The 25,519-nt window shown below is 34.2% G+C and overlaps 1 protein-coding gene across 4 annotated transcripts; it reads right to left on the reverse strand.

Annotated features, from left to right (window-relative positions):
- Positions 1–7,015: 7,015 nt before the first annotated feature.
- Positions 7,016–22,093, reverse strand: LOC116413022 (hepatocyte nuclear factor 6). 4 transcript variants are annotated; one of them, XM_052894983.1, is made up of 5 exons: positions 21,313–22,078; positions 10,670–10,693; positions 10,205–10,311; positions 8,223–9,497; positions 7,016–8,134 (listed from the first exon to the last, which is right to left on the reverse strand). In XM_052894983.1, the coding sequence occupies exons 1-4, from the start codon at positions 22,037–22,039 to the stop codon at positions 9,255–9,257; spliced, it is 1,101 nt and encodes a 366-aa protein (XP_052750943.1). In that variant the 5' UTR covers positions 22,040–22,078; the 3' UTR covers positions 7,016–8,134; positions 8,223–9,254. The 4 variants fall into 4 exon arrangements, with proteins under 4 accessions (XP_052750943.1, XP_052750946.1, XP_052750944.1 ...); XM_052894984.1 differs by lacking the exon at positions 7,016–8,134 and adding an exon at positions 12,390–12,567 and having other exon boundaries at positions 9,360–9,497; XM_052894986.1 differs by having other exon boundaries at positions 7,016–9,497; positions 21,313–22,093.
- Between the last annotated feature and the right edge of the window lie 3,426 nt (positions 22,094–25,519).

Here is a 25,519-nt window from a genome sequence, read left to right on the forward strand (position 1 = left end):
AATGGCTGTGTTTCGGTTTAAAGGGTAAGATATGGCAGTTAATTTACAGGGTACAGAGGAATAGCACCTAAGTCTTTAGGAATGGCAACGCATGGAAAGTATCATGGGCGAAATAGTATACTCTGTTATGTCCATGGTATTGCTCATGTCTATAGGCGACGGTTACCACTTTCCATCAGGTGAGCCGTCAGCTTGTTAGTCATTCTAAGTTGTATAAAAAAAATAGATTTACAGAAAATACATTTATATCGCGACATATTATATCTCTGGACTTGATTATTGTAAATTTATTTATTAATTCATTAAAATAATTATAACATTATGTCAGAAAAAACTAAATTAAAGTTATAAACCTAGTGTGCTTACATACAAAATTGGGATGAGCAGCAGCGTCCCTCTTAAAACAACTTTGAAAGCCTAACTGCGATTGTCAACCCGCTTGCCAAGCGTGGCAACTATTGGCAAAACTCCCCTTATAGAGAAGACGTCCAGCAGTGGACAGTCAACGGCTGAAACAATAAATGGATATATTTGTCCAATGGAATTAATGTACCAATTAATATTATATTTATTCGTACAGTTTATTTCGTGAGAGTAATCCTCATCAGACATCGGCTAATGCGTTTCATTTAAGGATTTTCCTGGAACGACACCCCTAAAGTTTGGATTCAGGGATTGTTCTGTGAATATTGTCCTCGGAGGTCTAAAGCCTAATCTAATTGACGATACTACGCAATTATTCCAGAGCTTAACGAGGATTGCAAGGGTCCTCAAGATTAACATACGAAAACACGTTAATGTGCTTAATGTATTTTTGAAATAATACCGAATGTTTAGTGCTTTATCTTACTATTTGTGGTTTATAAGTAATATTACAAAGATATATATAAATATATAATATAGATTGCCATGTGGTCCCGGCATAGAATGAGTTTTTTTTAATAGATAATAATAACCAATGATAATGATGCTGATAATGGAAGCCCCATTACTAGCAATATACCCTCTCAGGTCGACCTCCACGCGGTTCCCCCTGGAAACCATCATGGTTAATTCTCGTCGAAGTCATCATGGTGAGCCAACTGAGCTACATTCATTCTCACCTATCCTTTTCCACTGGTGTCTCGTCGGTGTACCTATATCGATAGCGCGGGCGGGGTTACCATTCCATTTGCACCCATAAAAAAGCTACTAATGGGATAGCTATATCTCATTCCTAACAATCTCTTTTCTGCCCCAGCATTGGACAGTTATATACACCGACGGGGCACCAGTGAGAGATGAAGAGGTGAGAATGAAAGCAGGTCAGTTAGCCCATTGTGACGAAATCAGCAAGACTTAATCACAATTGTTTCCAGGGGGAACCGCGTGGAGGTCGACCTGATAGGGTATATTGCTAGCAATGAGGACATTACTAATACTCCCTTTCCCCCCTAATAATAATAATTAGAATAATTATCGGTAAGTAGTCCATGAGATAGAAAGAGATGGGGAATGGCTTAACTTGTTCTTTGACATGTGAGCGCTGGCTAAAGCGATTGTATCAATATATTCATTTGTACTTTGCCTTGGGGGGCTGCTTTGTTACAATAGTCCTTAGGAGGGGGGAAGGGAATGTTAGCAATGGAGTTTGATAGCCCCATTATTAGCAATTTGCCCTGTTAGGTCGACCTCCACGTGGTTCCCCCTAAAAACTATCGTGAACAATTCTTGTTGAATTCGTCACGATGGGCTAACTGACCTGCTTCATCCTCACCTATCATCCTTCACTGGTGCCCCGCCGGTGTATACCGTTAGCGCGGATGGGGTTACCATTCCATTATCACCCATTAAAAAAAAAATAGTCCTTAGGAAATGGGAACGGATTGTAAGTAATGCAGTCTAACAATCCGTGAAGCAGAACATCCAAACTCACAAACTTTACCTTTTTATTATAATATTTGTGTTTGCATGGCTGTGTTTAGGTTTGAAGGGTGGGATATGGCAGTGAATTTACAGGGTACAGAGTAATAACACCTGAGTCCTCAGGAATGACAACGCATGGAGGCGTATCATGAGCGAAACAGTATACTCTGTTATGTCCATGATACTGCTCATGTCTATAGGCGACGGTTATCACTTTCCATCAGGTGGGCCATCAGTTTGTTTGCCATTCTAAGTTGTACACCTTTTATATTACTGGCCATCATAATACGCCTTTTATATTACTGGTCATCAGAATACGCCTTTTGTATTACTGGTCATCAGAATACGCCTTTTGTATTACTGGTCATCAGAATACGCCTTTTGTATTACTGGTCATCAGAATACGCCTTTTATATTACTGGCCATCAGAATACGCCTTTTGTATTACTGGGATGAAGCCGCGATAAAAGAGAACTACAATATTAAGCATTTTTATTATCAACCCGTTTCTCTTAATGTATGAATAAAACGCATGACACTTTGTAAAATGTACATTTAATCTTACATTCATAATCACGTGTACTATGTACATTAGAAAGCGCACTATACATACACAAAAATATTGTATTCATCGTTCTACAACCGTCGTGAATCGAATGCATCGCCAAAATACAATCGGAGAGAAAAATGCTTTGCAATTAAATAAAATGATTGAAAAAAAAACAAACTCTTGTTTCAAATACTCTACTAAATTCACACAAAAGGGGACAATTATATTTTATTCTATTCAGTTAAATTAATAATATTTTATATAAATAAATACGCTAGTCAAGTCCAAATAAAGAATTTACATTTAATTTGAAAAGTATCAAGATATATTATCATATATATGCCCTTGTAAATTACATTGTTAATGCATTTATAAATGTTGTGAGCAAGGGTGGACTTATCTCTGACAGAGATCTCTTCCAGTCAACCCAATACAGTTGAAAAGCATGGTGTTAGCGGGCAGCTGAAGTGCTACAACTATTAATATTTATAATACATAAACAAATATACAGTTAAATGAAATATTAAAATATAAAATATTACATAAATACTTAATCGAATTAGCAATGAGGAGGTCCTGCTTAGGGTTAAGGAAAAAAGACAAATTATTAGAACTATTGAGGACAGAAGGGGAAAAATGTTGGGACATTTGATACGATACGACGAACTTATGAACATTATAATAGAAGATAAGATAGAAGGGAGGAGGGGGAGAGGGAGACCGAGACATAGTTACATCAGGCAGATCAAGGAAGCAGTTGGTGTCGTGTCGTATCAAGAGGTGAAGAGACCCGCTGAAAATCGTAGTGAGTGGCAAGAGCTCCACTGACAAGAGCGCAGCTCTTAAATAGAGATAGATAGACATAAATACATATACTATAAATAAATAAATAATTTTAGTAATGATAAATGACTGTATCATGGACAAATATGCTTTTCTAACACATGTGTAGACAAGAAAAACACAAATTTTAAATATATTAGATTAATATTGTACAATTAAATTGGATTAATTATAAACTCAATAACGATGAAGTTTTTTAAGTCTCAAGAGTTTTATTTGTTATTGTGTTTTAAATATATTTATCATGCCTTTACTTTTTTTACAGTTTTTAACAACTCCAAGAAGGTTAAAGTTTTAAATTCGACGGAATTATTTGAAATATTATGTGCGAACTTAAATTATTCTTTATGCAATCGGTAACATATACATATATACTCCCGTTGTGGCGACTGAAGTAAATTTTTCTGCGGCTAAAGCAATTCAAATTTTACATTTATGAATACAAGAGGTACAAAACTTAAAATGTATACAAACAACACGTTCAAATATTATATACTAAACTAATACATTTACGACAATAAAAATATTTATTAAATTATAAATTGTCGAAATTGCACGCATTTGTTCTTTGGTAGTGGCTACATTACAATGTGACGACTAGCATTTGTTATAAAAATAAATAACTTAATTATAAAATAATTATTACTTATCAATAACTTAATGGCTGTTGTTTTGCAACAAACATTACTCGTCTCCGTCACATTACAGTTGTATGATGCGATATTAAAAAAAAAAAATTAAATCTATTTCTTTCATTTCTAATGGCTTCTAAAGAATCATACAACTTCAACGTGATCAACGGATTATTAAGCGTTGTTTTTTTTTTCTCTATTAACTACGTTTGCACAACTCGGACTAGATTTCTCAACTTTTTGTTTTTTAATGAAGCAGCACTTAAATAAATATTTTTTTTTTTTTACATCTAATAATTATTACAACTTTAAGTAATATCACGCACAAATTTGCTTTCATTTTTTTGCTTTATTTATTCATACTAACGCACTTTTGCCGTCTCGAAAAATGGAATGTATACATATGAGATCTATCGACTAGAGAGAAAAGAAACTAAAATATTCTATACACGACCCTATTTTTTTTTATTATTATTATTATTTATTTAACAAATAATGCATTTTTTATGCGGCATTTGTATGATTCCCAAAATGCTAGTAGAGAATACACTAAACTTTTATTATAGTCTTGTATTCTAAAACGGAATAGGGAACGTGTATAGACCACTTAACATAGTAATACGTCACACGTATATGCACGTAAATAATGGGTTTGTCAGTCGTGCTTACATTATTGTTTAACCTTACATAAGAAACAGTGTTGCAGTGTTATGTTGTTACTTAAAAAATAACAAACTTTTTTTAAATTGTAATACAGTAAATATACAAAATATATAAGTAAAAATTTTATACGTCAACATAATGGAATGAATTTACACTTACCTATTGTAAAATATCGAGATTGTATGTAAAAAGCAAAAGAGTTTGTAACAATAATTCTAATATGACTTTTAAATTAAGATAATTCGATTTAATCGAATATTTTTGCTAGAATTCACGCTGTAAAGAATTTAGAAAATTTTGCACATGACCATTTACCTGTAAAAAATTTTACTCAGCGCTTTTTTCTTTAATAGTAAAAATAGACTTTTTAACACTTCTCTTCTCGACTGTACCTCGTGACTTAGCAAAATTTAAATCCTTTACAGATGGATTGTGTCTATAGTACGCTACAAAACCGATTTATTTAAACTGGTTTCCTTTTTTTTTTCACTATAACCTAAAAATTGTAGTTTACTTGAATATATTACACTCTTTCATAGTAAAAAAATATGAATGTGTCAAATAAAAATCACCACTATTGCCTATTGGATAAAGCACATTTTTATTTAACATTTATGTACTCTTATAATTATTATTCTAGACAAATTACCAAAATTGAAATATGCTTGCGACTGTATTTCCAGATGGCGAAACAAAATTAAATCATTGTAAATAATTTAGCCAGAAACCTGTCGTTTACCCCGAACGAGTTACTTAAACTGAACTAAACTTTACAAACCCACAAGCAATGTATAAACACCGCCATACGTATATAATTTCTTGGTAGTATCGATCTTACAACATCAATTACAAGGTAGAGTAACATATTCAAGTAACTGCCAGGAGTGAGCAAAGTAAATAATTGTAACAAATTATTCTAATTATTTGATGTATATATATATATATATATAAATAATATATAATTAAATTATCATTAACTATTTGTAGACGTCTGACTAGAAACGTTTGATATTCAGAGATCATTCTGAATCGAATGACTACACACGACTGGAATGTGGGTATTTGAAAAAAAAAAAGTAAAATCATCATGATGAACCTTCTTAGAGGACTATTCTGAGTATCTTTTCAACAGCCTGCTTCTACCTTGGTACAGTCTGCCTGTAATCTTCAATCTTATATTATATAGATAAAGCATCAAACCTCAAAAAAGGGTCAACTTTATGTCAGCAATTTTTTTTTTTATACAACTTACAATGGGAAACAAGCTGACGGCCCACCTGATGGAAAGTGGTAACCGTCGCCTATAGTCACGAGCAGTACCATGGACATAACAGAGTATACTGTTTTGCCCATGATACCCCCCATGCGTTACCATTCCTGAGGACTCAGGTGTTATTCCTCTGTACATATCCCACTCTTCAAACCGAAACACAGCCATGCAAACATAACTGCTTCACGATAGAAACACGAATGGGACAGAGGTACCCAAGCAATCGACTTTTGTACAAAGTCTCCCACTGGTAAATTAAGAAATAAATATTATTAAATGCAATAGAATACTTAATTGTCAAATTAAGTATTCTATTGTATTTATTTACGCATAAAATGTATCTTGACGTATTGTTTAATAAATAAAATGAGTGTTTACGCATTAAAAAGATGCAGAAATTATAAGACAAGATAAATATAGAAGTTATAAAAGGAATCACTCATAACTATTTATCAAGTAAAATTGTGCGAAAAAGTTGACCCGTTTTTCTCGAAGCATGCAAATGGAAATACTCTATCTATATAATCTTAGTCTTCAACGTACATGAAGGAAGTTAGTGGGGATCAAAATCAAGTTTTCAACTATCCTTTGAAGTAAGTTCTACTAGAGTAATTAAACATTTTTCCAAAAAAAAAATGTGGTTAAAAAGACACAAAAATGTCTACCTATATATAAAACCTATGCCAAACCACTGCAGAGTTTGAAGACGAAGGTCTCTCACCAATGCGTGTTACCAGTGGTGATCTACACAACCTGGTCCTACATGGTTGGCCGTGTGCAGAAGTTTCAAGTTGCTTAACGAGCCATGGAGAAGACTATGCTCGGAGATTCTTTGCGTGATAGAATCCGAAATAAATATATCCGCAGAAGAATAAAAATGACCGACATAGCTCGAAAGATAAGCAAGAAGAAGTAGTATTGAGCTGGTTGAGCACAGCTTGAAGAACCGATAACCGATAGGGAAGGAAAGTTCTCAAGTGGCGACCCCACAGCGGCGACAGGTAAAAGCAGTAGAGAACTGTCTACCTATATACCTGTCAATATTTGAATTTTAACAACATGAATTTAATTATTTTATATATCAATTAACTTAACTTTATGGACACTCACTATTATATATGGGTTTCTTACATACATGTGCTTATATTGCGCATACACCCCCTAACTTGCCTACCTCGCTATGGAATCAAAATTTTTGTTTGTATAAGTAAAATCCGTTATTGGCTGTATTCATAAGAGACTTAGCATGTAAGTTATTTTTTAAGAGCTGTGGATTTTTGTATAAAAAAAAATAAAAAAAAAAAAAATAAAAGAACGACCCCTACTAGATGGAGTGACAAACTCAAATTGCATGGGAGTCAGTGAATGCAGGTGGCTCGGTGAATACAGTAAGACTACTGTGGGTAACGGTCGCGACCCCATAGACATGGGGAAGGCAGCAGTACACAGTTACCAGCTGATATAATAGTGATAATAATACCTACGCCACATTCTGCTTTGAAGTTATTGTTTTAACCTTAAAATTTTGACATTCGATCAGTGGCGTATCTACACCATTTGGGGCCTGTGGCAAATGCTTTTGATGGGGCCCTATCAGTAAAAAAAAACTTTTCAAGTAAAATAAAATACTCAATGTAAAAAAAATATTTCTGAGATCGCGGCTTCTTGAACCGGGGCCCTTTTGGGTCGGGGGCCCATGACATTTTGCCACTGCATTGGATCCACATTTTTTGGCAAATAATCTTCAATTTACCTAGTAGAACATTCCCTTAAAAAGATGCAAACTATTTCGGTTTCACTATGCATATTGTAAATAAAGATTAAATATTTATAATAATAAAAGAACAGACAGTTAAACAACTCGTTATAGAGATCTTCAATTAAATTGCAAAAAATGCATTCCAAATTTTTTCTACAATCAGCGCCATCTTTGAGACTAAATACAAAGTAGCTATTATGAATACTTAAAAACACCCACATATTCGCCATGTGTAGCTTCCATAACCCATATTACCTAACGCCGTCCATTTATTCAACATCACTATCATAACTGTACACTTTTCTTGAAGTTGTCGTAATGATTTCCAAATGTCGTGATACGATTTCTTAAAATAACCCAAAATATTTTTATTACACAAAATATTTTCACCTGTTATATGTTAAATGAAACATTAATGATAAAAATGAAACATTTCACGTTTACAGCAAAATAGAATAGAAAAATTATTATAACTAAGGTGACTTAGAAAAAATGACACCAGAGGGCACTACCTTAATACTAATATCATTTTATCAGTGTTTTTTCATTACTGTGAAAATAATGTGATGACTTAGAAAAACTGACACCAGAGGGCACTACCCTAACAGAAATATTACTATTTGATGTAGTATTAAAAAGGGATTTTAAAAATCAGAAAGTTAATCTTGGCATCACATTATTTTCACAGTAATGAAAAAACACTGATCAAATGATATTAGTATTAAAAGTAACTAATAATCAGATTTTTTTAAGTAAATAAATAAAGTTTTAATTGCTTGAGTAATTGAAAGACATTAAACACGTATGAAACAAAGAAAAAGAAAATGAATGTTGAAAAACAAAATTACGTATTAGTAATTTTCCTGGTTCCTTTTTTTTATATTTAAAAAAAAAGTAACTTGTCGTACTTATTTTCACATAGAAATAAAAAATTGAGCGATATTACTTTCATTTAACATTTTTTTTTCTTATTTTTTTATATGTTCTAATTTTAAAAATTATTTGATATTAAAACTTAAAAAAATTGGTCACCAAACAATAGTTACAACATCTGAAATTCATTCTTAAGATAAAAGAGAGGCAGTTTGGCAATATCTCACCAAATCTCATTTATATGGAAAAAGCCCATAAGAATTTCTTGTTATATTTTTATTCTCTTCTTTTTTCTCAGAAAATAATGTGAGTTGATGAAATCCGTGTTATAGATTAAGTAGTCATTTAATATAATAAAGCAATATACATATGTCCATATGAAATGAAAATTTGTAAAAAGTGGACATGTTGACTGTTACTCGTACGTTCACCTTAACAACAAAAATTGACAAATGTCTTTGACTACAAATGACCCCAATAACTGTTAATAATTTACGTTTTGTTCAAAATCTTACATAAAGGTTTGAATATAAGGTACACAACCATATAGAAACAAATAAATAAAAAGGGAAGAGAATTCAGAATTCTGATAAAGCATTTAACGTAATTAACAAACGTATTTGAAAGGGAACCTCGAGACTGCATTTTACTAACCGGCCGTTGTGTTAGCACCTCTAAAACGTACGACCATTGGAAACCTTAACCAACAACTCCAAGTCCATTTCATAGTACTAATAGCTGCTGCTGTTGCATACGGCGTCACAAGAGGTGATCGTCTTGGTCGTCGTGATCCTCCTCGGACTCGCCGGAGTCTAGACTCGGGACGTGGTCGAGACCGTCGTCCAATTGGTGGTCCAGTTCCGTTGACGGTGCATCGTCGTCCTTCCACTTGTCCATAGATCGTCTTCGAGCGTTCATGAAAAAATTGCCAACAGTAGTCGGCTCTAAACCTAATTGTCTCGCTATCGTCACTTGCATCTCTTTTGACGGCCTCTTTGTTTCCTGAAAAGTAAATTTTATTTCTTTATATCTGCCTTCAATCGTAAGTCACTAGATGGCGTTTTATGTTATTTTTGTATGTGATTAAATACCGACTCTATTGGGTTTTGTTATCTCAATAACTGAATTATAAATTTGTATATAATTTACATAAAATTAATTTTAATGTTTTTGTGTGTGTTTTAATGATTTTTAAACTACAAAGTGTTTGAATACAGCTTGAAATCGAAATAATTTGTATCTCTTTAAGAGAGTGTTTTCTCGATTAATCTAAATACTATATTAAAAAATATGTATCATAAATGTAAAAAAAAAATAGAAGACTTTTCTATAAAAAAAAGTTAATTTAATCCTAAAATTAGAACCAGCACAAAAATAAAATCCATCTATTTGCATTTTGCATTAAATGAAAATCAATCCAATATTGGTGAAAATATTGCGTAAAACATAAAAACTGCAGACGAATAAAAATTTTCAATAGTAATAATATATAAACAAAGTCTTAAGATGAAATTGTTTAAAGTTGTTTAAAAAAAATTCTCTTTTGAAAATGCTTAAAATAAAGAACATTGATCTTACATGAGAGATAACTCATTCAAAAATACATACAATGTAAATTGTTAAGTTCAGACTATCTTGCAAACAGATGCGAAAAAATTGCCTCTTTAACCAAACGCAATTAATATAAATTTTCAACAATTAATACCTACCTTAAAAATAGCCTGTAGAGTACGCCGCTGGAGGTCTGTGAAAACCAAACGGGGCTTCTTCGGGGAAGGCAGGGTATCCGAACCCATGTCCTCCTTGCGCTTGCAACCTGCAACGTAAACAAACAATCCATAAATAACATAGATATAATAGACAAAATATGAATAATAGTTTAAAAATAAATAGGTACCATGATTAAACCTTAATTCAAATTTAATATTTTATAGTTATATTGTAAACTTCTAGCTTTTAACCGCAATTTTTATCGCGTGATCAAAATATGATATTCACTAACTGGGATAAACAATAGCCCTATGTCTTTCTCGCCCCATATAGTAAGAGTATATTTCATTTTAAAGTGATTTGTTATGCCATTAAGGTGTTAAAATGTAACAAACAAACTCACTTTCACAATATTAACAGTATAATAATAATTCATTGATAAATTAAAAGTAAAGGACACTTACTGCCTCTCTGAGGAATCTGGGCCGCTGCAACAAGAAAGAAGAAAAATAATTTTAATTAGAGTTGAGGAAAAATTAAAACTTGGAGAAAATCAAATCACCCAAAGTTTTATGGGATCTAAAGACAACATACATGCCACTAACATAGACGATGCTATTGTCATCATATGCATTAGCAGAAACTCCATTCCAATATATTCGTTTTTCAACCAAATTTATTTGTAATTTCGAACTCTGTTAGTGCATATGAGATTTGATAAGAATCATGTAACATAAAAACGGTAAATATGTTCATTAGTAAAAACTAACATTTAGACAAATTACATTTTGTATTACCTCTGTCATTGTTACCGTTTGGTGCCCAACTATGGAGTCAATTCACCTACGAATTCACGACTCTTAGTTAAATTATTGGCAACAAAAAAAAATTTTGTTTATTCATAATTTTAACACTGCTTATATTTTTCAGTCAAAATTCATAGGTGTCGCTAATGACTTTACAACCATTTCCGTAATCGTTACATGGCTATAAATTACAAATTTTATTTCAGCTAATTTTTACTATGCTATGCTTTGAAAAGAGTTTTATCATGTCTTCTAAAATATTACAGTACGTAAACTTTTCACGTTTGATTGATTTTAGTCGAAAAAAAACATTTACATATAATACATAAAACCCATTCCAATGCATCGATACTGTAATCTAAATATCAAAACGTATTAATTATAAAAACGCATACCTGGCGACAATGTAAACAACATTAACAAAGGGGTTCTGAAATCTCGCAGGCACCTATAAAATCATATTTGAAATAAAACTATTGCAGCCCGGGCGCAGGGGAAAACAAAAAGGGAGGGAGGAGGGGGGCAGCGGTAGCAGTCTAACATTCATCTTGGCTTCTTGAAGCTAACAAAATACACTTACCTACTGCTATAAAATAATGTTTTAAAAAACATTTTCTAAAACGATAACAATAACTGTCTTTTGTCTAGGCAGTATCTTTGCCAGTTTAAATATTAAAAACAAAAACTTGTACAAAACTAACACAATGTCAAGGAAGGATACTGCCTATCCAAAAACAAACATCTATATGAGCAAGTCTCTATACAATTTACACATTTACTTTTATAATATTGACAAAAATAAAGATAAATATAATCATACAGACATTCCCCTCTCGTTAACTAATCATGAGGCTTGTCACAAAGCAAACCTGTTAAAATTAAAACGGTTTATATACTAAAATATATTTACTTATATGTTAAGTGTAGTCGTTCATAGTGTACTTGTTTTACCTTTGGGACAAGCTATAGACAAATATTTTTATTATACCTATAAGAAACCAAGTCCACTGCTACGCAGCCATGGAACGGGACAGGATAATTGGACTATGATTGATGGAAATTTTTGTATGAAGAAAAACATGGATACAAATCTAATTTCATGATTACAATTAATTTTGAAACAATAAAAAAAATGTAATAACAATAGCAAATGAAAAATATCGTCTAAATAAAGATATCTAGAGAATTCACAAAATAATGTAGATTTTAGACTATTTAAATTAAAAACTAATTTAAACGAAAGTTATAATCCATTGTACACACTAGTGGTAGCAAAAATAATGAAAGACAAACAAAAAAAGGTAGAAGGAGGAAGGATTATGGAATATAGGTATTTGATGGTAACCAGGAATGAAATCAAGTTGTGGGAAGGACTCACAAGCAAGAAACATCCCCGGCTGGTTCGTATGCCGGTGTGTCCCAGTTGGGCGGGGGCCCCGGGTACATTGCGGTGCTCTGTACTGGCGTAGCCTGGTACTCCCTGGGCTGTCCGTATGTCGGTTGTGGCGTGTTGTTTACATTGTCGCCTTTAATCGTTTGGTGCTGGTTTGGGTTATCTGCGAAAGTATAGTATCAGTTGGTCGTCTTATTAGACTTGAAAATCAAAAATACTATCCTCATCTTTTATTCCATTGATAAAATTAATAATTCTCATACAACATTAAAATAATTTGTCGTTGTAGTTAATGTTGAAATTTAAATCTCTAATTTATTTACAAATGCAATACGACAAAAATAAATAGAGTGTTAGAAATACGATAATATTCTAATTTACTTTTCCGTGCTTCATATTTTTATGTCTATAGCTGTTAAATTAGTAAATCATTTTAAATACACAAATATTCAGTATTCGAAACGTTGGAATTTCTCTTACATAAAAAAAAGTATCCGTATCTGATACTCTTAGCTCTTACTACGTGAATTGAGATAAAATCTATCCAATTTCATTCAAATCCATTCAGCGTTTGAAGAACAAATATTTAAACATGTATACTAACTTGTAAATTTACAATATCAGTATTCCAGTGCGTGATAAAATGCATTCCTTGACTTGCATAATAAAGACGGAACAGACAACTAAATATCAAATATAATGGCATGCCCGAGACACTAAATATCTGTTCTCATAGCTTTATCCAGTTAGGTTGACGTTAACATCACTCAATATTTAAAAATGTTCTGCAGTTTTTATTTTAAAGCCCCATCATTCCTATGGCGCAATATAACTTAATAACCCTGATTATTTGGTAGAAACATTAGATTTTAATATCAAATATACAGGTGGAAATTATCCTTTGAAAATAAGTATTCTAATAGTGAAACTGAATCTTGAAGAAACAATCATCCGAATACGATATGACATGTTGCGTTCAGAAGTTAAGGAAGGCCGTAACAATCTTAACCGTAATTCACTAGAGGGAGATTTTGTACAAAAGTCGTTGCTTGGGTACCTCTGTCCTATTCGTGTTTCAACCGTAAAGCAGTTGTCTTCGCATGGCTGTGTTTCGGCATGAAGGGTGCGATATGGCAGTGAATTTACAGGGTACAGAGGAATAACACCTGAGTCCTCAGGAATGGCAACGCATAGGGGGTATCATGGGCGAAACAGTATACTCTGTTATGTCCATGGTACTGCTTATTTCTACAGGCGACGGTTACCACTTTCCATCAGGTGGGCCGTTAGCTTGTTTGCCATTCTAAGTACTTCTCTTTCAACACATGTATGATGTATACTATATTCCCATCTTCTTATGACACATATACGATATTAAAAAACTAACAGCTTAATCAATGCATAACCGAAATTACTGGATTTTTGAACATTTAACGTTGAAAAAGAGTTCCTTCTATCACTGTAATGTAAAAAAAGGGTTTCATAAACCACAATACATGCATTTATTATAGTTTCGTCTCTTTTACCAGAAGGAGACTTTGTATAAAAGTCGTCTGGGTGACGACTTTTATATACTTTTGTATACATCTGTCTCACTCCTATTTCTGCCGTTAAGCAATGATGCTTGCATGGCTATGCTATGGTGATAAGTATGAGATTGAAAACAAATACCATAACACCTGATGAATGACAAGTACCATGGATGTAGACCCTATAATGTCCTAGATACTGTTCATGTCTATAGGCGACGGTTACCACTTACTACCAGGAAACCGTCTTCTTGTTTGCCATACTAAGATTTGTATAAAAAAAATGTACCTAATCATTTAATTACAATTTCAACCGAATTAAATTCAAAGGTCATTAATCACACCATATGAATATGTCCATTGAAAATACCAAAAGAAACCCCGATATACCTACACGTTAATCCCCAGAAACGTCTACGGGTCGCGGGCGGCGGGGCGGGGGAGCGCACGATCGATAAACTGGGAGGTGGGGGGATGTGACGTCACGAGGGGAGCCATGTGCCGCTAATGTCGCTGGTCCTAGCGAGGGCTTTTCGTTTGTACTGTGTTGACAATTTTCTTCTGCTTTTGGCCCAATTTAAGCTCTAAATCGTCACATGTAGAGTGTAAATTCCTAGGCGGATAATTCTAATGAAAGTTGATAAGAGAAACATAATAGATACTGTAGATAGTAAAAACAAATGTACTAATATATATTTTTTTTTAAAAAGAATAGATTCGATATTTAAAATTGTGACACTGGTATATTTAAAAAAAGTACCTACAACTTAATATTTTTGAAAATAGAAAGCCATAGAGTACTATCTTTAAACTCCCTTTTGCGTCGAAAATTTAATATTCAAATCTGATGAAATCATATCTCCTCATTAGACTTGACTTAATTTGGGATTTGGATACCTTTGATATTGACAGAAAACCCGCTGCGATGTTTCTATAGATAAATAAACAATTATAAAAGTTTATCATGGGATTTTAATAAATTTAAACGTGGAAGTGCAAAAATAGGTAATTTTTGAAATTAGATTCAAATACGAAGTAAAATACATATAACAACTTTATTTTTGCCAATTTTTTACTATTTGTATTATTAATATTATTATTTTTTTGTAATTATATAGGTAAAATTAATTGTACCTAATTGATATTTTTTGGTACGTTAAATTGTTTTTTTTTTTAAATCGCTTTCACTAATAGGTTATCCTCGACTGTTATCCCAAATGGCTTAGCAAAGATTATTTCTGGGCATTATAGTATGTCCAGTTAAAAAGTTGTAAAAGTTTACATCTAGATGAATCATATAAAAATAAAAAAAAATTAAAAAATATTAATAATATACAAAATTGATTAACCATTGATGTTTGATTGATGTTTGATTGAATTGATTGATTCAGATATATTTATAATTATATACCATTTGGAAGTTTATTGCCTTGTATTGGAAGGAACCATTACCGTGTGTTCCCGGCATATAATATGCCACCCTATCCTTTCCCGTGGGTGTCGTAAGAGCCGACTAAGGGAGGGCGAAGGATGGGCAGCAGCATCCTCTTAAAACATCTCTAAAGCCTGACTGCGGTTGTCGATCCGCCTACCAAGCGTGCCAACTACTGGCAAAACCCCAAGCGGGAGGCTTACGTTCAACAGTGGACAGTTGAAGGCTGATGTGATGATGATGAAAGTTTATGGTTTTGTGTGAACATATCTATATTGAAAATACTCTTTTTGTTTTAATATTGCATTAGTCTTATTTCTTACCCTTTTATCTCAGCTGAAACTGACCAGTAGTTTAAAATAAGAACATTTTGCTAAACAGATTAAAATATACTACTACACACGACTAGCCTGCCAAAAATGTATTTATTTATTGATTAGTACATATATGTATGTATGTGTACGAACTTAATACTAAGAGCATTCTCTCCCAGTCAACCATAGAGAAGTGTCAGAATACTCAAATGCGGTACTAGTAATTATTGATAAACATACATACATATATATATATATATATATATATATATATATATATATATATATATATATATATATATATATATAACATATACTATATTATACACGGAATTGAGAATAATATAAAGTACTTAATATAAAAATGGAGCTATTTTCAAAAAAATATTAATTTAACTCAGAATAAGAATTAGTACATCCAATACATTCAAATCTGTGGATGTGTTTAGAAGTAATTGTGGAATTAAGACACATACATAAATTTTGAAAAACATTACACTTTATATTTGTATATTAAATTTTTTGATGTGTCCAATGTTAATTTTTTTTTTATACAACTTAGAATGGCAAACAAGCTGACGGTCCACCTGATGGAAAGTGGTAACCGTCGCCTGTAGAAATAAGCAGTACCATGGACATAACAGAGTATACTGTTTCGCCCATGATACCCCCTATGCGTTGCCATTCCTGAGGACTCAGGTGTTATTCCTCTGTACCCTGTAAATTCACTGCCATATCGCACCCTTCAAACCGAAACACAGCCATGCAAACACAACTGTTTCACGGTTGAAACACGAATGGGACAGAGGTACCCAAGCAATCGGCATTTGTACAGTCTCCCTCTGATAGTAGGTAATAAAGATTTTACAATACAAAACACTTCTTTTATATGGTAGTCATGTAATAATTAGCGAGTTATAGGAAACTAGCTTTAACCTGCTACTTTATCCGTGTTTCCGGAATGTGTTCAGTAACCGAAATAAAAAGTAGTTAGGTCCTTCTTCAACCCATAAAATACGTATATACCAACTTTTATAGTGATTAATTTCACCATTAAGACGCCAAGAGTTAACAAACAAACTTTCACATTTATAATATTAGTAAGGACTATGCAACCTTTCCCTACATTGAATTTGATTTACACTATTAAGTAACTACCACGTGCACAACGGATTGTGCTCAGAGGAATTGTTCAGTATGATGCCCACAGGCACTTCCTACCATCGTAGCAGGAGTTCACCCTCATACCTTACAGCTTAAATAGTCACGTACAACGCGATTTCAGCTTCATCCACATCTATCATCTTTCCCTGGTCGCGTACCAATGTATAACGATGGTACTGGTATGGGTTACCATTCCGTTTTCATCTCTTAAAAAAAAGTCTCATGGGTAGTAGTGGGACATTAAGGGTTTCATATTGTTATGATGATCAAATAGGTAATCATTATGTAATTTTAAGAGTTGGCACTGCCCTAATATTGATAAAATTGGAAAATGAATCTTTGCAACCATCTAGAAATATCAACACAATAAAATTATATACCTAAATGTAGATAGATAGATATATAATTTATTTACATCGCTTACATCACAAATGAAAACAGATTTGGATACATACTTAAAAAGAAAAATAATGGAAACATATACAAAAAAAAAACAAAAAAAAGAAAGTACATAAAAGAGATAATTTTTCGTGCCACATGTAGTTATAGTATTTACAAATATTTGCAAGATACCTTTGTCCAAATAGCAGTCATAGAAGACATAGCTTTTTTTCATACCACAAAGGTGGCAAACAAGCATGCGGCTCTACCTGATGGTAAGTGGTTACCGTAGCCTATGAACGCCTGCAATACCAGAGGTATTACGCGCCGACCCTGAAGAAACCTCTTTACGCCCCTTTTAAAGAACCCCATGCTGTAGTCTCTTGGGAAAACTTCGGCAGGAAGCTTATTCCATAACCTGAGTGTTCGTGGGAGAAAACATCTCTAAAACCGCGTTGTACGCAACGATCTAGACTTTAAGGTATAGGGATGAACTCCCTGTCAATGGCGAGCCGTACGATAGTAGAAAGTAGCTGTGGGCATCATACTGAACAATTCCTCTGAGCACAATCCATTGTACAGGCGGTAGAACACGCAGAGTGAGGCAGAATCTCTCCTAAGACTAAGGGGTTCTATTGCTTATAAGCCTGGGATCATCGACAATATAAATAAATAAATAAATTATTACACTTTGCCTCTTTTAATAAAGAGGCAAAGCTTTTATCCAGGGGATGAATATCAATGAGAGGGGGGAAAGGGATTGTTAGTAATGGAGACTAAGAATCCCATTGCTAGCAATATACCCAACCAGGTCGACCACCTCGCGGTTCCCCCTGGAAACTATCATGCTTAATTCCTGATGAATTCATCATGATGGGCTAACTGGCCTGTTTTCATTCTCATCTATCACCCTTCACTGATGCTTCGCCAGCGTATCCCGTTAGCGCAGGCGGGGTTACCATACCATTTTCACCCTTCAAAAAAAAATATCAATGAGACTTTGGCTTTGGCTAGTGACGCGCCGTATCGACCGAGTAACGCAGGTTACTTTGTGTATCGATTCTGCCAAATCGTGTCATACCAGCTGAGATCTCACGCGTCTATAGTTCCGAAATTAAAAACAATTAATGCTAATGAACGCTCAACAATTATGTATCAACTACTAAAATTAATTTAAAGATTTTCTGTCTGAAATAAAAAAAAAAACTTCTCACGTATCTCTTTTTTTTTAAATAAAAATAAATGTTATTCAAGTAAACTTAATTATAAATTATTTTTATTATAACTTATGTATTTTTAATAGTTATTTTGACTCTACCTTGGCCTTAAAGTAAGGCTGGAAGCTTATTATGAACGCTTAAAGGAAAAAAACCCAAGATTTCAGGAAATGTCAGTCCAGCTTATAGTCATATGACCTAAATTGAACATAAGAAGGTAAACTATAGTGATATTTAACGCTGACCATGTATCAAAAAAATTAAAAAAATATACAGACTGTGATACGTCCAGTGAAGGATGATAGGTGAGGATGAAGCAGGTCAGTTAGCTCATCGTGACGAATTCAACGAGAATTATTCTCGATGGTTTCCAGGGGGAACCACGTGGAGATCGAATTATAGGGCATATTGCTAGCATCTGTCACATTCCATTGCCAACAATCCCTTTTCCCCCAATAGATGATGTTGGAATGATAACCCCGCCTGCGCTGACGGTATACTCTGACGGAGCACCAATGAGAGATGATAGGTGAGGATGAAAAGGGAGGTCAATTAGCCCAATGTGAGGAATTTACTTGGAATTATAACACAATGTTTTCCAGGAAGAACCGCGAGGAGGTCGATCTGACGGGCTGTATTGCTAGCAATAAATCACCATATTTCAAGGTTGAGTAGAAAAAATCCCTTAACGGATTTAAGTCCGCCTATATTACATTTTTATTATACCCTAATATATATATATTAAAAATTAATGTATAAAAACATATAAATAAATAAATGAAATATTTAAAACAACAGCTGTGTTTCTTGCCCGTTCTTCTCAGCTGAAATTGCATTCCAAACTAGGCGGTAAATTCACAAAAATCATACCAGCTTTTAACTGTCCACTGCTCAACATAAGACTCCTTGGGGGGGTTTCGCCAGTATTTGCCACGCTTGGCAGACAAATTAACTAACTGCGGTTGCCTATAGAGATGTTTTAAAAGTTTAACAAAAAAAAAATATTTTTACTATTATTTTTCAATTATTAATGATTTTTTATTATTTATTCCTTATTATATTTTCACTTATTTACTAGCTTCGTTCGTTCGTTACTTCACACGCATAGGTTATAGAAGTAAAAAAAAAAAACAATTAAATTAATTCATTAAAAGATACACCAGACTTTATTTTCTTCTTAACTTCAGGTACACAACAGTGGAAACTACATCTAATAGTCTCGTATAGTCTATTAAGAGGGGCGAGAAGGGATTGTTAGTTATGGGGACTAGTATCCCCATTGCTAGCAATACGCCCTCTCAGGTCGAATTGTTAGCAATAGCTCGTGGTTCCCCCTGGAACCCATAGTGTTCAATTCTAAGTGAATTCATTACGATGGGTTAACTGACCTGCCTTTTCATCCTCATCTATCATCATTCACCGGTGCCCCGCTAGCGTATACCGTTAGCGCAGGCGGGGTTGCCATACCCTTGTCATCCATTAAAAAAAACTGTTATTAAGACTTCATATTAATCTATTATAATAGTAAGATTAGTGGCATCCCACGGCTTCGCCCGTAATCGTAATGTGATGTTTAATAACCTATAATACATAATTCTCAAGAAGTGAACTATCAAAATGCGTTTAAACAAACTCTTCCGCATTATTATATCAGTATTAGTATAGATGTGTGTTAATTATACCTTAAGCTTATTTGTTTATAAAAAAAAAACACAGTGCTATAGAGTTTAGAGATGTATTTTTTTCTGTATCGAATTAGGTACAGAGTACCTAGTGCACGACGCGTCGCGCGATAACGCGACAATATCGAACGGGGGCTCGTGTAGTGACGTGCTGCATCGACCGAGTGACGAGCGCCGCATCGATTCTTCACAATCGATGCACCCAGCTGACGTTTAGTGTTTGTAAACGGCGCGATATGCGGTATGGAGTTTGTATTCGTTACAAAAGTTGTTTCTTATATTATTTCCAATGAATATTAGGTACAATATAAAAATAATTATCGTATAATACAAACAGTTTCAAAGCGTAGCCGAAATTTTATGTTAAAACCTATTTAGTAATTAATATTCATTATTATTTTATATCGTGGTAATGCGTGACAGGATTGTCTTAAATAATATTGTTAAATTAGCTGAACAGTAAAGATTGGAATGAGAAGCCCCTTTTCAATCTTTCGATATATTTGTGAACCTAAGTACATACCTAGGCAAATTTTTTATAAGTTAAGTACTTAATGATGTAGATTTGAAGAAATGCAATTTGCTTATATTTATCCCTTTTATTTATTATCTTTTCTAGTATTTATAATTATCCCCATTCTTTCCCTCTCATTAAAAAAATATAATGTTTCGAAAATTCTATCAATGTATTCAGATAAGCTTGTGTAGGTCAAAAGACTATCGAGGTCACCTCGCCATTATGCTAATAAAGGAACTTTAACTTACATTATTGCATAGATAGTCTTATATTAACAAACAATTAAGAAAACCTCGTGAAAAACAATTAAACACCTAATTCTCCCATACTCGTTTCTTTGACTTACATAAAAAATATTTTTTATTATAACTATAAAATTTATTTAAAATTTATTCTAAGTACCAAAGCATTAAACTTTTTAAAATTATTACTGTTACCCACATCTAATTTATAGTAAACAAAACAAAACTTTCGTATTTATTCAATAAAGAAATAAAACATGACTTGGTAAACTTTTGTCATTACAGTTCGTTTCCGTGTCTAGCAATCATGAAAACTGTACAACATTATATCAATTTCCATTAGTTATATATTTATTGCCTTTAAAAACGTTTTGACAAAGAAAAGCTATCTACGAAACAGAGCATAGAAAAAGCGTCATGCAATGCTTACCTGCTAGTCTGAGCGCAGACATTCTCTGAAATTCAGGCTCCTGGAGCCATTTCCACATCCTCCTGAATGTTTCCCTCCCAGACTTCAGTTTTGACCATGGTTTAGGATTTCTTAATAAGTCGCTAAGCGTCCCTTGTGACCTGCATAACACCCTCTGCGCAAATATAGCTTGAGGGATTGAATACCGTTTCAATTCTCCACTTATCCTTTGAGCTAGTTCTTTAGTATTTATCTCTTCTGTGTCGTTCTGTGATTGTTGTTGTTGCTGCTGTTGCTGCTGCTGCTCTTCCCTCGCCAGCAACGCAGCATTGAGGTCCAATCCGGGGCTAGGTAGCGGCGGGGTGGGTGATCGCCTTTCAAAAGAATTAGGCGATGCACTTCGTCTGCTATACGCAGACTGTGGCGATAAAGGTTCATTGTAAGGAGCTGGAGATAAGGATGCATACGATTGTTGCTGTTGTATAACAGTGAAGGTACCACCGGCGTGGTAAGCGAATTTGTCCGAAACAGTACTTATTGGGGGTAACGGGAGCAAAGGCGTTAGGGTCGCATACGAGGCCGGCTCGAGCCCCGGCGGAGTTAGGCGTCCATTAACAGCTGACAAGGGGTGAAACGCCGCATCCCCGTCTGGGAGAAGGTCGCCAGGGGATAGTCTAGGGGGTGAAGCGTTGCTCGGGGCGACGATGACTGTAAGTGGCGCGCGATCTCGCGCTCTTGCCTCGTCCATGGCGCGCGGCCGGCGGCAGCGGGGTCGCGCGGGCGACTGAAGCACGCCTGCGCGACGCACCCTACCTTCCCCCCGTCCCGCATCCTGCAAACACCCCTATTTCTTTACCCTCGATGACTAACAACATATCTAGCATTCTGACCATTCGATAATAAACTTTCAGCATAAATTATTTCAGTCGCTTTTAACGTGAATATTGAAGCTATGTTCAGCAGTGTGACACGAGTACTCTACAATGCACCCTTAACCTACCCTGTGGCTTTACTATTCCTTGGGCCATTAATATATAACAAGTTTCTATTCACTGCTGCTCTACATTTATAAAAACCATAGAATTTCTATTAAAGGGGGCAATGGAAATGGTACTTCTATGAAATCACAGGAAAAGAAAACGTCCAGGATAATTTAGTAGGAAGGGTGCCCTCGTTCAAACATTGCTGTCACTGGGCTCCACGCTTTTGTCGAGTATTTTACCGAAACTAGTAGCTGTATTTCTAAATGTGTTCTCTTTTGCAATAGTTTTATTTTATAAACAGCCAAAACAGTTAATAAATATGCATTATTACAAATACCTAAATCGCCTGTTACTTAAATTTATTAAATTTTAAATTGCGAACGTCAGAGTATCAAACCAAAAGTTATTTTACGACCTTAAAGTCAAAGAAATCGGATATGGATATAGCGACAATGTTATTGGAAGGAAACCCCTGAGCAGGCTGTCGGTGGCGCACGGCGCCGGGAGCGCACAGTTCGCTGTGACCCCGCTCGACACCTGGCTCGTAACAAAAGTAGGCAAGTGATGTACTTACCAATGTAAATTTTAAAACATCGACATCGATAAAGATCCTTTTTGATAATTCTGTTCTATTATTAACCCATGATTTAATAATTAAATATAAATATCTTTATTTGAAATAGTTTGACTATATGAATCAGTTCAGGATTCAGGATATATGGAGCTTTCTAAGATCGGATGTAAGCTTAGCTTTCTAAATTATACCCAAAAATTTGTACTCAAACTATAGCAAATTTCTCAAATAGTGAAAAGTTGAAAATATATCATATGAAAGTTTGAATATCCATCTATTTACAGTCAGAGGAGTTAATATTCAACTTTTTACTTCCTGTCGAAATAAGACATTTTATCGCTATAAAAATATCCCATATTTTAACCTATATACTGACTAAGTAGGCACTACAAAATTTTATCAAAATTCGGTCAATAGTTTGCATAATGCGTGGTCTAGTACAGCCTAATTATACAGACAGACACACATCTATGCATCATGCATATATTATTTTCATAAAAGACATTTAATCATCATTATCATATCAGCCCTTAACCGTCCACTGTTGAACATTAGCCTTCCCCTTGGAGAGTTTTGTCATAAAAGACATTTATCGATAATTTATCACAAATACCAAAACATCCCTATGGGTAAACCGCGCTAGGTGCGCCCCTATGCCACGTCCTGCCTACCCCGCTACTCGTTACGTCACCGTATATACATACTGATAATTACCTATTCACACCTACACTACGAGTACACTATTGGTATGTTCGAGATAAAATAATGCTGATATATACGCTAACAAAATATTATTTAACGAAAGATAAACTCTATTTCAAAAGAAAGAGATTGTTAATAATGAGATTTAACAGCCTGGTTGCTAGCAATACACCCTATCAGGTCGACCTCCACGCGATTTCCCCTAGAAACCATAGTGGTTAATTCTTGTTTCATTGGTCACTATGGACCAACTGACCTGTCTTTGTCCTCACCTGTCACCTTTTACTGATATCCCGCCAGCGTATACTGATAGCGCAAGCAGGGTTATTATTCCATCTTCACCCGTTATAAAAAAAAAAAACTCTATTTAAAATGATTTTTAGTAGCTGTAGTTTTATTGAACAATTAGAAAACATGTATTTGAAAATCGGTGCAGTACCTGTTTGCAATTTAATGTATTAAAAATATTTAAGTATATTTAGACAATTAATGGTAATTTTTTTATTTTATCAAGTAAAGATTTTGTATAAAAAATTGTGTGTGAAAATTTCACTCATATTTTTGTCGTGTGGTCCCGGGATAGAATAGGCTTCCCTTTCCCGTGAGTGCCGTAAAAGCCGACTAAGGGAAAGAGAGAGGACAGCAGCGTCCCTCTTAAAATATATCCAAACCTATCTGCGGTTGCCAATCCGTGCCAAACGTGGCAACTACTGGCGAACCTAAAGAGGAAGGATTATATCCACCAGTAGATAGAGGCTGATATGATGATTTCTCCCGTGAAGCAATCGTGCTTGCATGATTGCGCTTTGGTTTGAATGGTGGAATCTAGCAGTGAAATTACAGGGTATACAAACATAACACCATAGTCCTTAAAAATGTGATGGCTTCAATGGGCATCGCAGTGTATTCTATGATGTCTATTCTGTTCATATCTATAAGCGACGGTTACCACTTACAATCAAATGGGTGATGGGAATAGTAAATATTAAGAATAATTAACATTTAAAATCTATTATTTTTAGTGTTAGTATTATGAAAATTTAGGTAAACGGCGAGTAATTTAGCGAATTAAAATGTTATATTAAAAACTTTTTTTCCCCATTTTAATCAACTTACTGTATATGCCTATAATATTGTCTCTTATATTTTTACTAAGCTATCCGCAACTCTATGAAAACAGTCCGAATCTGATTTAAGCTAGTCCACACTATATACCTACATAAAATATATTGAGCAACTACGATTCGGCATTATAAAATTAATTTTACTATGCAACTAAAATAAAATACTTGTTTTAAACAGTTAACTACAAAAGAATTTTTAATTATTGTACAAGAATGATAAATACGTTGTATTATAAAATATTATTCATAATATCGTTTTAACCGTACAAAAAGAGCACATTTGCGTGTCACGAGAGAAAAAAAGACAATAGACACCCCTTGCTATAGCACCCTATATTAACATAACATGTTTTTTACCGAGCGCCAGCTGCGCGCGCACACGCGTGACGTCACGATATCGATCAGCACTCGGGAATCGATATTATCGAGCGAACACCTGTGGTGGCTCGTGCGACGCACTGCACTATCTTCCGGGTGCATTGACCTTTTACTATTTTTAATGTGTGCTAATATTTAAATTATTTTTACACACACTAACATCTTAAGAGAAATGCCACCTATACCCCGTTTGCAACAAGCATTCTTTTATTTAAAATTTAAGCGAACAAAACTGAAGGAACTTACATATTCCTACCTCCTTCATCAACAAATCACATCAGCCATCAACTGTCCACTGCTGAACACAGGTCTCCCTGAACAGTTTTGCCAGTAGTTGCCACGCTTGGCAAGCAGGTTGGCAACCGCATTAGGCTCTGGCGACGTTTTAAAAAGTACACTGCTGTCCATGCTTTGACAATTAAATAATTACCTCCTTACTTAATTATTAATCTTTTTTAATGAAATTT

The sequence above is a fragment of the Galleria mellonella genome, unplaced genomic scaffold (genome assembly GCF_026898425.1).
Source record: "Galleria mellonella isolate WM207_F2 unplaced genomic scaffold, CSIRO_AGI_GalMel_v1 utg261, whole genome shotgun sequence".
NCBI lineage: Eukaryota > Metazoa > Arthropoda > Insecta > Lepidoptera > Pyralidae > Galleria > Galleria mellonella.